The sequence below is a fragment of the Alnus glutinosa genome, chromosome 4 (assembly GCF_958979055.1).
Source record: "Alnus glutinosa chromosome 4, dhAlnGlut1.1, whole genome shotgun sequence".
Lineage (NCBI taxonomy): Eukaryota > Viridiplantae > Streptophyta > Magnoliopsida > Fagales > Betulaceae > Alnus > Alnus glutinosa.
Genome location: NC_084889.1, coordinates 31,347,357 through 31,358,947, shown reverse-complemented (window position 1 = coordinate 31,358,947; position 11,591 = coordinate 31,347,357). Strand labels below are relative to the sequence as shown.

The 11,591-nt window shown below is 35.4% G+C and overlaps 2 protein-coding genes across 2 annotated transcripts; both read left to right on the top strand.

The window, feature by feature from the left end:
- The first annotated feature begins 873 nt into the window (after window positions 1-873).
- LOC133865311 (uncharacterized) lies at window positions 874-1,690 on the top strand. The gene is made up of 2 exons (XM_062301693.1): window positions 874-999; window positions 1,125-1,690. Exons 1-2 carry the CDS (start codon window positions 895-897, stop codon window positions 1,611-1,613), a joined length of 594 nt encoding a protein of 197 aa, XP_062157677.1. The 5' UTR covers window positions 874-894; the 3' UTR covers window positions 1,614-1,690.
- A 509-nt stretch (window positions 1,691-2,199) lies between these two features.
- LOC133867481 (uncharacterized) lies at window positions 2,200-11,142 on the top strand. Its single transcript, XM_062304260.1, has 9 exons — window positions 2,200-2,485; window positions 2,583-2,688; window positions 4,147-4,325; window positions 4,855-5,000; window positions 6,021-6,112; window positions 6,332-6,672; window positions 7,896-7,959; window positions 8,907-8,969; window positions 10,539-11,142. The coding sequence occupies exons 1-9, from the start codon at window positions 2,346-2,348 to the stop codon at window positions 10,722-10,724; spliced, it is 1,317 nt and encodes a 438-aa protein (XP_062160244.1). The 5' UTR covers window positions 2,200-2,345; the 3' UTR covers window positions 10,725-11,142.
- Window positions 11,143-11,591: the final 449 nt, after the last annotated feature.

Here is an 11,591-nt window from a genome sequence, read left to right as displayed (position 1 = left end):
TTATCTTGGTGATGCTGGTTATGGAACTCGAAATGGAATTCTCTCCCCCTATCGTGGTGTTCGGTATCATTTGAAAGAATTTGGTGATCATTCACCTGAAAATGAAAAAGAATTATTTAATCTTCGTCATTCGTCCTTACGAACCACCATTGAACGAGGGTTTGGAATTTTGAAGAAACGTTTTCGTGTGTTGGATGCAGAACCTTTTTGGTCATTCCCGACACAAGTGGATGTAGTATTAGCATGTTGTGTTATTCACAATCACATTATGGGTGTTGATCCAAATGACTCAATTATGGAAGAGGTTGTTCGTGATGTTGGATCTCAAAATCAAAGTAGTAGAGTCTATCAAACGCAAAGGGAAGCTCAAGAGGAAAGTAGAGAATGGACAATCAAAAGGGATGTAATATGTCATGCGATGTGGGATGATTATAAAAATAGAAGAAATTTGTAGATTTCTTTTCTCTTGTATGGTTTACGTTATAATGTGAACAAAATTGAATTAGTCATGTTGAAAGACGGTTATGTTTCTATCTTTAATGATTTGATTATATAATATTGTCTGTTTGATGTTTAATCCAACTTATGATATAAGTTTGTTTTTATCTTGCATTGTGTTTTTATTTTTTATCTTGCATTATTATTTATGTGTTTGTGATTGTAGCAATGGGCAAAAACAAGGAAAAAGACACTACAAACAAGCAATTCAGGTGGTCAAAACCAATGCACACTTTATTACTTGAAATTCTTGCTGATGAGGCTGCTAAAGGAAATAAGCCTTCAAACACATTCAAACCTTCATCATTCGCACTAGTTGCCAGGTCAATTAATGAGAAATTTGGAGTAGAATGTGCATTTGATCATGTTGAGAACCGCCTTCGAACCATCAGAAACATGTGGACTAGCATCAACACCCTACGTGGGAAGAGTGGCTTTGGATGGGATGACAATTTGAGGATGATTACTTGTGCTAAAAAGGTGTATGAAGAGGAAGTGGTGGTATGAAACTTACTTTCTTTATTATAGTAGTTATATTAATTTTGAAGTTTCTCAAAGTCTAATTTTTTTTTTTATTATTATAGTATTTTTTTTATATAGTAAATTATGTTCTCTCTTTTTCACAGGCGCATCCTAAGCATGAGCAATTTTTAAATAAAAAAATTGAAATGTACGATGAGATGGCCGTAGTTGTTGGTAAGGATATGGCGACTGGGAGTTTCTCAAAGTCTTTTGCTGATATAGATGATTCAGAACATGTGGATTTGGATTTTGATGATGCGTTGTCAAAAGAAAAAGATGTTGCTTCTTCCAATTCTGCTTCAGCCAAAAGGTCACACAGGAAAAGAAGCCGTGCTGACAGTGAAGATACTTATAGTTTGATAGCTGAACAGTTGAAAGATGTTGCATTAGCAGTTAGATCTCTCAATAAGGGAGTCGATGCAGATTATCTTTATGAGGAAGTAATGAAGGTGGAAGGATATGATGAGTTTATGCTTGCATCTGCATTTGACCACTTGATAGGAGATGAGAATGTCGCAAGAGGATTTTTGGCAAAGAATGCTAAGCTTAAAAAGTTTTGGTTGGACAACTTCTTCAAAAATCATGGAGCGTAGAAATTGTTTAGTATTGATATGTAGTAAGATACTAATTAACTAGATTGAAATAACATATATGACTGAACTTGGATGGTTGTAGTACGTTAGCCTAAACTTTGCAATATTTATAGTTGAACTTGAATGGTAATATTTATGATTAAACTTTTGTTGGTAATTTAAATTTATTGTTAGATGTTATTTATAACTCTCCCAATTTGAAAATATATAATTATTGTTAGTCGATGTGTATATTTTAGTTAAACATAATTTTTTAGTTTTTTTTTTTTTTTTTTTTTTAAAATTAATTTTATATTATTTTACATTAATATTTTTATGTTGTGAATAAAAATTGATTTTTATAAGTTAATATGATTGAATAAAAATATAAAAAAATATTTTCGATTTTCCGTACACGCCAAACACCGGAAAATGGTTTCTTGAAAAATGACTTCCCTGAAACCATTTTACGACGGAAACCATTTTACGTCGAAACAAACGGAGCATTAATGTACAATTGTTTTCGCAATACGTAGTAAAAATGTCATAAAAAAAAAAGGATGGTTTACACAAATTACAATAATTGAAATTAAAAAAAAGTAAGGACATATTAGTCATTTGGATAATATACTGTGACCCCTCAGAGAGAGACTAGAGAAGCTGCGACGAGGTTTATTGAAAATCCCCGACGCTGCCTTCTTCCCCTGCTGTTCCGGCCATGTTGTGAGACAGACGGCGAGTACGAGAAGGGGCATGCTAACGTTCCCGAGGGTGAGTTTGGTTTCAGCAAGAGGAGGCATTCGTAGACTTGCGATGGAAAACCAGGCTCAGAACAAGGTTTATTTACACTACAACCACACCGATCCTTGCCGATACGCGAGGTGGAATGCCAGGTATATATACATATATATATATATATATATATATTTTTTTTTAAATTTAATTTCTAAAATATCTCCTTTGAGAATGGCTTGAATTTGTTTTTCTTAGGGAAAGCTACGAGTTCATGTACGAAAGGCCTTGGCAAGAAGTCCTTGATTTTTATTCAACCGCGGTCAATGGGTGCACATCATTGTCGGCGTTGTTTGGAATTGAGGTGGGTCACTATGAGAATCCGATTTTATGTATATTTTTGCTTTCCATGATAGCTCTTGCATGCGAGAGTTAAGTTTTAAGTGTCAATCTTAGATTTCCCTTGGAGAGTGAATAATTCAAATTTATTTATTTATTTATTTTTTTCGATGAATAATTCAAATTTTATTTCCTTTGCATCATGAAATACTCATCAAAACACAGAAACAATTTTCACCTTTTATGTCATGCCAAAACATTTTTTTCAAACAAAAAACAAAAACACATTAAGAAACATAATATCCTTTTGTGTGTAGTGTGTGTGCACGCTAAAGATTTAGGGTATGTTTGACAGTGTTTTTTGGTTTTGGTTTGAAAAAAGTGTTTTGATACAATATAAAGTTAAGAAGTGTTTCTGCTTCAAGCTAGGCTTCTCTCTTGTATACTCTTTGTATGCTTGGGTTATGCTTTTGCGATTTTTAATGAATTTTGCGATTACTTATTAAAGAAAAAAAAAGTTAAAAACTGTTTCTTGGTGGGGTTCACGTTTGAAAAAAACTGTTTTATTTTGTGTTTTGAATTGTTTGTTAATGGTTTTGAAAAAAAATGTTTTTGTTTTTGAATACCGAAAAGTATTTTTGAGAAGGTTAACAAACAAAGCCTAATAAGTTCTTTTACTTTCCACAATTGTTATATAAGAAAAAATAAGGCTAGGAGCTTGTGTGTTACACCAATGTTGCTCGACTTAATAAGATTGAGATTGCTTCTGTGAGTTCTAAGCACCGCTTATATGCATCATTGAAATGACATTGGCTACTTCTTCTTCTTCTTCTTTTTTTTTTTTTTTTTTTTTTTTTTTTTTCAAGTGGGTTCCTGACAATGGTGAAGGACCAACGGCATATATGGTGGTTGGGGTGGGGTCGTGGGTTGAATTTGATAAGATTGACAGAATAAAGAAAGGGAAAACAGCATGAAAATAACTCTTGTTCCATCATTGCTTCTCTTCTTCTTCTTTTTGGATAATTAATCGAGATACCATTAAAAGCGTAAGGCGCATCTATGTACACATGAAGTATACAAGAGAAGCCACCTAGGTAATAGGGGCAAAAAGAACAAGAAAATCATGACAACTAAGCACTGAAGGAGAAACATGGTATAAAGTGCCTTATACTATACTTAGATTGCTGTAGATCCTTTGCTTCCCTCATGTATTTATTTTCTGATATGTATTTTTTAAGTACTCATAGTGAAAAGTGCCTTATACCATACTTCTTAATGTGTGCTTTCTACGCAACTACTTTTGTGAACAAAATCATTAAATTCGCGTCGATTGCCAGAGTGGGATTGTGGATGTTCAAATCAAGTGCCAGTAACTTTTCTCCTTGTGATTGACTGAAAAAAATCACATGTTTATTACTTAGATGATTGACTAATGATTATCTTAGTAATTTATTATATTTATTCTTTAGAATTTTCTCCACAGACAAATGTTCATAATGATGCTGAAATTCCAGAGATTTCTGATAAAACTGAATCAGAGAGTGTTTCTGCTGGAGATAGAACTGGGAGATGGGCAAGAGTAACATTCAAAATTGTTCTTTCATATCATGGGGGATCCTTTGATGGGTGGCAAAAGCAGCCTGGCTTGAACACAGTCCAGGGGTAAGTTGTTTTCCTGTCAACTTCTGCAGTTTGGTCAAAGTATTAGAGTAGTACAGACCATGTATTATAAGCCTTTTATTTTTGGCAAGTGATAGTTATTTGCATGGGTTTGTATTTAATTTGGTTTGGACCGCATGCGGAGAGGAGCTTATTCCTTAGTATTTAATATGATTTCTGAAATGAGTTTATTGTGGTTTTTGTAGGCTGTTGGAACATTTATATTTCTGCTTAGATTTTTTAGTTATAGGAAGAATGAAATAATACTTTTTGCTATTCCTTTTGTGTTAGGAACTCCACCTTACAGCGTGGTTTTTCTGTCTCTGAAAGTGTTGATAGAATTCATTTGTTCTTACACTTCTGACAAATGCTACATAATTTGGTGTTTTGGGGTGCTTCTTCAGTATTCCTGCCACCGTTTTTTTTTTTAATAGAACTATCAACATTCGTTTTGTTTACAAAATGAGTAAGCTAACTGGAATCAAGTATCAACATTCTCATACTTTTGAGTATACTTCTTTACTTTTGAAAGCGTAATAGAAAGATGTCTTGGGAAATTTGTTGATGAGAAGAAAGTTGAATTGCTGAAAGACAAAGGTTTACCAATAGAATGCTGTGCTTCTGTTGCTGGGCGCACAGACAAGGGAGTCACAGCTCTTCAACAAATTTGTTCTTTTGGTATGTTATCACGTAATTTCCCCTGAATGTAGCGTACTGCTTATTCAGATGTCTAATTTTTATCATTGATGTTATATATTTATATTTATTATATAAAGGTCACTGTGTTCGGCGTGTTGGCATTTTGCTTCATACACTCCACTTTATATTTAGTTGCGAATTATTATGCAATCATAATGTGAAGTATAAGAAGCTAAGAGAGGAGTTCCTGTAATATCACCCTCCAAACATAAATTTAGTCTTAGAACCATTTTTTTAGCTTTGCTGTAGCTGATGTCCATATTCAGTGAAGAGTACAAAAAAAATGTCCTTACAGGGACGGTAAATCTTTATATTTGTAATATATAAATGCAACATTGTAATACATAAAGGCCAACATTGTTTTTAATTGGTTTGACTTGTTATAAGGTTTTGTGAAGTTTTTTTTTTTTTTTTGCTTTAGAGTATATTCAATCTTATAGATGATATTATATCAATTAAAAGATTTTCAAATGCCTTACATAGAATTAGCGACACAGCAGTAGGATATATAGATCTGAGTTTTTGTATTAGTGGAAGATCTTGATAGGAGACTTTCAATCTTCAATAAGCGGTAATTTTTGTTAGAATTTCAATCTAAACATTGTTTGGTAAATAGCTAGAGTTGTAACTCAACGAAGTGGAACATGGATATACACGCACGTTGATACATTTGCATATTGGTTCAAGTGATGAAGAGCTTGTTGGCTGTTTCCTTGTTGGCTATATGTTCTAGTACTTCATATATGGAATTCCTGGAAGATGTTGATATGTGTTATGCCCTATTACCAAATGTATGAGCCAGGCATGTGAAAACAGCTGGGGCTTTGCCCCACAACTATGCAAGGCCTCACTTAATTGTCCAACTATTCACAAGTGGAATAATTCGATAACCAACAACATCCTGACATAATCTATTAATCTAGATTGTTCTTGTCAGCTTTTCTCATTTTACACATTTGGGGATGTGATTATTGCTGAATTTATACTTGCTGTGTCTAGCTACATGGAGAAAGGATATAAAACCTCAAGATGTAGAAGAGGCCATTAACAGTGCAGTGCCTGGAAAACTTGTGGTCAAATCTGTTTCTGGGGTAAGTTCTGTTCAGGTTTTCGGCAAAACAAAGCTAATATTGAAAATTAAATTTGTTAATCTGTATTTTGATGTAGCGCTTGAAATTTGATTTAGCATTGAAACTGTGGAGAATTCTCTCTCTCTCTCTCTCTCTCTCTCTATATATATATATATATATATATATATATATATATATATATACTTTGAATGTACTCATATTGGGTGTTACTTACTGTAGGTATCACGTGTCTTCCATCCTAATTTCTCTGCCAAATGGAGGCACTATCTTTACATTTTTCCATTTAATGGTTGGGAGGATGGGGAGCAATATAGTGAGAGTGAGGAGGATTTCGAGAATTTTAGATGTAATGAAAATAAGGATGAGCAGAGACTTGGATGTGGTGAATGCAATGGGGAGACTGTTGAAAACTTAATTATTGATTGTGAGGATGAGCTTGAAAATGGAAAGAAACCACGAAGATTCAGTATTAGCAGGGTTAACCAACTTCTACAGCAGCTAGAAGGAAAATTATTGTCCTACAAGATGTTTGCACGTGACACCAAAGCTTCGAGAAATGTGTAAGAATTAAAAACTATAATCGCTCTTGGTACTCATTTTTCTAGGAAAGCCAGACTTGTAGGCTTGTATGCATGTGTAAGATCATCACTTTCTGGATGGATTGTCTACTAAGAATATCTTTGTCAGATTTCTGACAGTCAGTAAATATTAGAACATAAAAAAAAAAAAAAAAATCACCAACACATATGCTGGATAGGTCGAATTTTTATCTAACTTCTTAATGTACACGCTGGAGTAGCTATGCTATTATGTCAAGATCTTGGCTGATTGACTATGATTGGAGCCTTGTCTTTTGCTAAGGCTTGTATGTATGTGTAAGGTCATCCTTTATTGGTATTGTCCTTCCAGTGCTTCAATTTTAAACATTTTAGTGTCTATTAGTGAAGCCATTGCCTTTCATTGGACAAGATAAAAACTTGCAATTGATCATAGCATCTTGTCCTGACTTACGCAAGCTAAAAGCTGGACCACCTAGAATTAAGATCATATGTTTTCTTATATTGCCACATGCCCTTCTGAAAAACTTATGTCATGTTCTTAACTACCCTGATCCGATAGCAGAGTTTTACCGTGTTTGAAGCGTTTAGAATTCAGGAAACAAAAAAGAACAAAGGAAAATTGGTTAGGATTCTTCATCAATAATCTGAGCTGTTTAAAATATTTCTATTGTAGCAAAAAAAGGATCTTCCTAGATTTACTATTTGATTTGGTGGGGCTTGGACGCAAATCACAATTGACTGTATATGCATCTTTCTTTATAGCGTTGTTGCATAGTGTTTGAATCTTTGTTGCAAGGGAAGAACATTTATAGGATTGTATCCTTAAATGGAACCTCTGTCCTAGTCACACTATATATGTTGCTCTAATGTCTACATCCTTTTGTGCCTCTTCAGTTCTCTGTGCTGACCTCTCCATTTCTTGTCTGTTTCCTATCTTGAGAAGGATGCTGGATGAATTGTTCTAGTAGGCATTAGACTGTCACCATTAAACAACTGAAAGTGTTAAAATTATTTTTTAATGCACATGACCTGATCTGAGTTGCTCGGGACTTGGGAGAATTTCAAAGATTGCATAGGTTCAAAGAATGCAGCTAGTGTGTTTTCATCTTACTCACATACTAAGGAAAAACTTTGCCACTCTGATAATTCCATTGATGTTGACTTGGTTTTTCAGAGGTTGACTTTCCTTCAATGCACTAACTGCAACTGTCTTTCTATTTCAGTGGTCCTCCAACAGAATGTTTTGTCTATCATGCTCGAGCTGCAGAAGCCCGGCTGCCCTGCTCTGTCAGTGTTTCGCTATTACTCATTAGTAGTCTTATTTTCTCTTGACTTTTCTTTCTTTTTTCCTTTTAACTTTAATGCTGCCTTAAATTATTGTAATGCTGAAGAATGAAACTCCATCATTGTTTCACTTTTTTGTATGTGGTTGTGTGCGCCTGTGTTTTTGTGCATGCAATAATGTAACACCTCGGTCCTATATGGGAAAGATAAGGAGTAGCCCACATAGAGTTTGTCGTTTATAAAGATAGTCATGAGTGCTAAATCCCACATTATCTAGTTATTAGGTGAAACTAGACTTTATAAGGATTTTAGGGAAGCTCCAAATTGATTATTCATTTTGGGATAATATTGGATGTGATTAGCACTTTTTCCTGGGTCGTAACAAATTGTCGTAGGTTTAAGTAAAACTTCTAGAGTAACACGCAATTTATATAGGAACAGCCATTTGCTCAGTACCTAATTATGAATTAGGTAATGCAATGATTAGAATAATCATTTACTCTTTAATTTCTTGAATGGACAAATAGTTATATGATTGATAATGTAGTGTAGAAGCACTGCCAAACCACTGTTTGGGCTTGAGCTTGAACTACATGTGGGCTTGCCCCCCCCCTCCCCCAGTATCTAATGTTTTTATGCAAGTTTCTGTATTTATTTGTCATTTTGTCTTTGGGTTTTCTACTTTCTACTTTTATTCTTTTTATTTTTATTTTATTTTTATTTTTTTATGCTTTTAGACTTGATTGAGTTTGTTTAAGTCTTCTGGGCTTCCAATGCTTCCCTTAGCTTTTCCTTGATTTAATGGAAATCTCATACTTGCATTTAGTCATAGGGAAATTAGATGCTCCATAACTTCGTTGCGTATTTTGTTTTGGACTTGATTGTGATGTACTTATACTGCTATACCAAATTTAGACATTAATCTTACTAGCATTAGTGTATTTTTCTAGGATCATGGGGAAGGAAGAAAGGTTATGTGTGTTGAGCTGGTCGCTAATCGCTTCTTACGTAAGGTAATGTATTATGTTTTATCATATCAACAAATGTTTGTGTCAAAGTGCATGCATTGAGAAAGAATAATTACTATGATATCATGAAAGTAATCTGTGGATGGGGAAACTGAACTGTCATTGATTTTCTTTTCCAATCTATGGATTCGTTAAAACTTCCAACTTCAACTTGAAATACACATACTAGACACATAAACATTGCTTCATAGTATAGAAGTTTGATCACAAGCTATTGGGTAATGTTTCTGGTTTGAGAAATGACACAATCAAAGGTCGTAAAAGCTAGAATTATTGATGGGACTGTGTAAAAATACAAGCTTATTGCTTTAGTTTCTAGTTAAGAAATGATACAAATCAAAGATGGTAATACTTGAAGGAATTATTGATATACTTTTGCGGTGGAAGCCATGGCCACTGCTTAAACCCTGTGAATTCTCTAAGGCGTAGTGGTTTTTTATCAGGTCATATATGCCGACACTTCTCTCTCTTGTGAGAGATTTTCTATTTCTCTAAGTGAGTGAGAGACTTCTCCACCTCTCTTGTGAGTGCCTAAGGTGGAGAGAAGAACTCTATCTCCTTCCTCCTCTACACCCACCCCCCGCCCCCTCTCTTCCCCGCCCTGCTACTCCCCATTCCTCTTTTTTCCCTTTTCTTTTATTTTTTCATTTTTTGGAAGCCAGACCTACCACCACTCATGTGCCCCTCTCTCGGCCTCTTCTCTGCCCTCCCTGCCCCTTCTTCTCCGTGCTTGTGCCTTGCTCTATCTCCACCTCCACCACCTCCACCGTCTATGCGTCTCCCTTCCACCCTTCTCAGCCTCACCTTTGCCTTCCTCCACTGTTCGTATCCTTTACGCCTCCCTAACTGCATTTTGGTCCCACTTGCCTCTATCACATGCCATCTCCTCAGGGTGTCCCCCCACCTAAGGCTTACTTGTTCATTCCCCTCTTCCTCCCTTCTTCCTAGGCCTCTACATTGTAGTTGCCCCCCTTTTTGCCTACGAAGACTATAAGAATCAATGTCCAGTGTGCACCAACCGTCGAGCATTTCTTTTGCCAGATGTTAGAGTGGAGTTCCTCTTTAGTGGCTCTAGTCCAGCTGATTCCAGTGTGATTTTCCCGATTGTGGCAACTAAGTTCCCTTATTGCCACCGCAAGTGTACCTCCAAGCAGTCCAACCTTTGGACTGCTTCAAAAACCATTATTTTGGCGGCCCTTTTCTTGGCCTCTGGGTCTAGAAACTTTTGGACCAGGCAAAATCCTTGACTCATTTTCAGTTTTCATGTTTTTATGACTGTATGGACTGTAGTGGAATGATTGTTCAGTCCCCAACCCTTCGTTGTGTGCTTTGTTTTTTTATTGTGTTAATGTAATCTTCTCTTACTAACAAAAAGTTTTAGTTCTCTCTCTCTCTCTCTCTCTCTCTCTCTCTCTCTCCTTTTAAAGCATTCAGATTTGTCTTCATATCCTTAACACCATTTGGCTGCGGTTTTCTCTTTATCTTGGTGGAGCTATTGGAGTCCATTCTATTGCATTTCCACTAACACGGTTGGTGACTAACCAAAATTGGCAGATGGTTAGAGTGCTTGTGGCAACCTCAATAAGGGAAGCAGCTGCAGGTGCGGATGAGGATGCATTGCTAAAGCTAGTGGATGCAACGTGTAGACGTGCCACTGCACCCCCGGCACCCCCTGACGGCCTTTGTCTTGTTGGTGTAGGATATGCAGAGTTTAACCCGCAAAACTGCCTCATTCCATAGGACTAAATTTGTTGTCATAACCACACAGATCTATCTCCCAGTCCAGTTTGCTTGGGGTCATGGCGTGAAGATCTCTTAGGTATGACATGCAGCTGGTTGAATAGGCATAAACATCCTATCAATCAAATTCCTTTTCCTAAAATCTTCATGTAATTATGATAATTTTGGGTACAATCGATCACTTTCTTGAGGCACAAAATGTAACTGAGGTTTAATTACCATAAAAAAAAAAAAATCATAATACTTAAGGTTCCATTAGTTAGAAGCATTGCCCATCTGTTCTGCTTAAAGTGTTATAACGCCACAAGGTGATAAGGATTACGGGAAAGTAGAAGATTTTTATAATTATTTTTTATTTACAAAAAGATTTGTAAAAACTTGTTTCTTTTCATTCAATCAAATGGCTCTTATCAACTGCATTAACTCTGGTGGAGAAAGAAAGAAAGGAGATAAAATAGTGGATGGGTAACTGATCTAGATGCTTGTGCATGCATGTCTTTAGATCAGAGATCAAGATTTTGAATACGACTAAAACTGTTGTGTATATATATATATTATGAATAATTAGTATTTTAATACTTACAAAAACGTAATTAATATTTTTGAATTCGTCTTTACTCATGCTGAGTTGCAAGAAGTTCAGCTTGTTCATTCTACATAATAAGAGAAAATGGTCTCACCCAAAAAATAAAAAGCATCCTGGAAGTTATTACAACCTGAAATAATCTTTGAGAAATGGTAAATACTACTCTCATCCCACTTTCATCCAATTTTCTTTTTAACAAAGGTCGATGGATATTGCCATATTAGCCCAATAAGATACGAGTGGAATGAGAGCGTAGCATGTAGCATTGCTCATAATATTTT

Excerpts from the sequence above, each read along its gene's own strand:
- LOC133865311 (XM_062301693.1), top strand. The coding sequence starts at position 895 with ATGTGGACTAGCATCAACACCCTACGTGGGAAGAGTGGCTTTGGATGG. Across the intron at positions 1,000-1,124 it reads TGTATGAAGAGGAAGTGGTG|GCGCATCCTAAGCATGAGCA; the intron begins GTATGAAACTTA and ends TCTTTTTCACAG.
- LOC133867481 (XM_062304260.1), top strand. The coding sequence starts at position 2,346 with ATGCTAACGTTCCCGAGGGTGAGTTTGGTTTCAGCAAGAGGAGGCATT. Across the intron at positions 2,486-2,582 it reads TACGCGAGGTGGAATGCCAG|GGAAAGCTACGAGTTCATGT; the intron begins GTATATATACAT and ends TGTTTTTCTTAG. Across the intron at positions 5,001-6,020 it reads TCAACAAATTTGTTCTTTTG|CTACATGGAGAAAGGATATA; the intron begins GTATGTTATCAC and ends TGCTGTGTCTAG.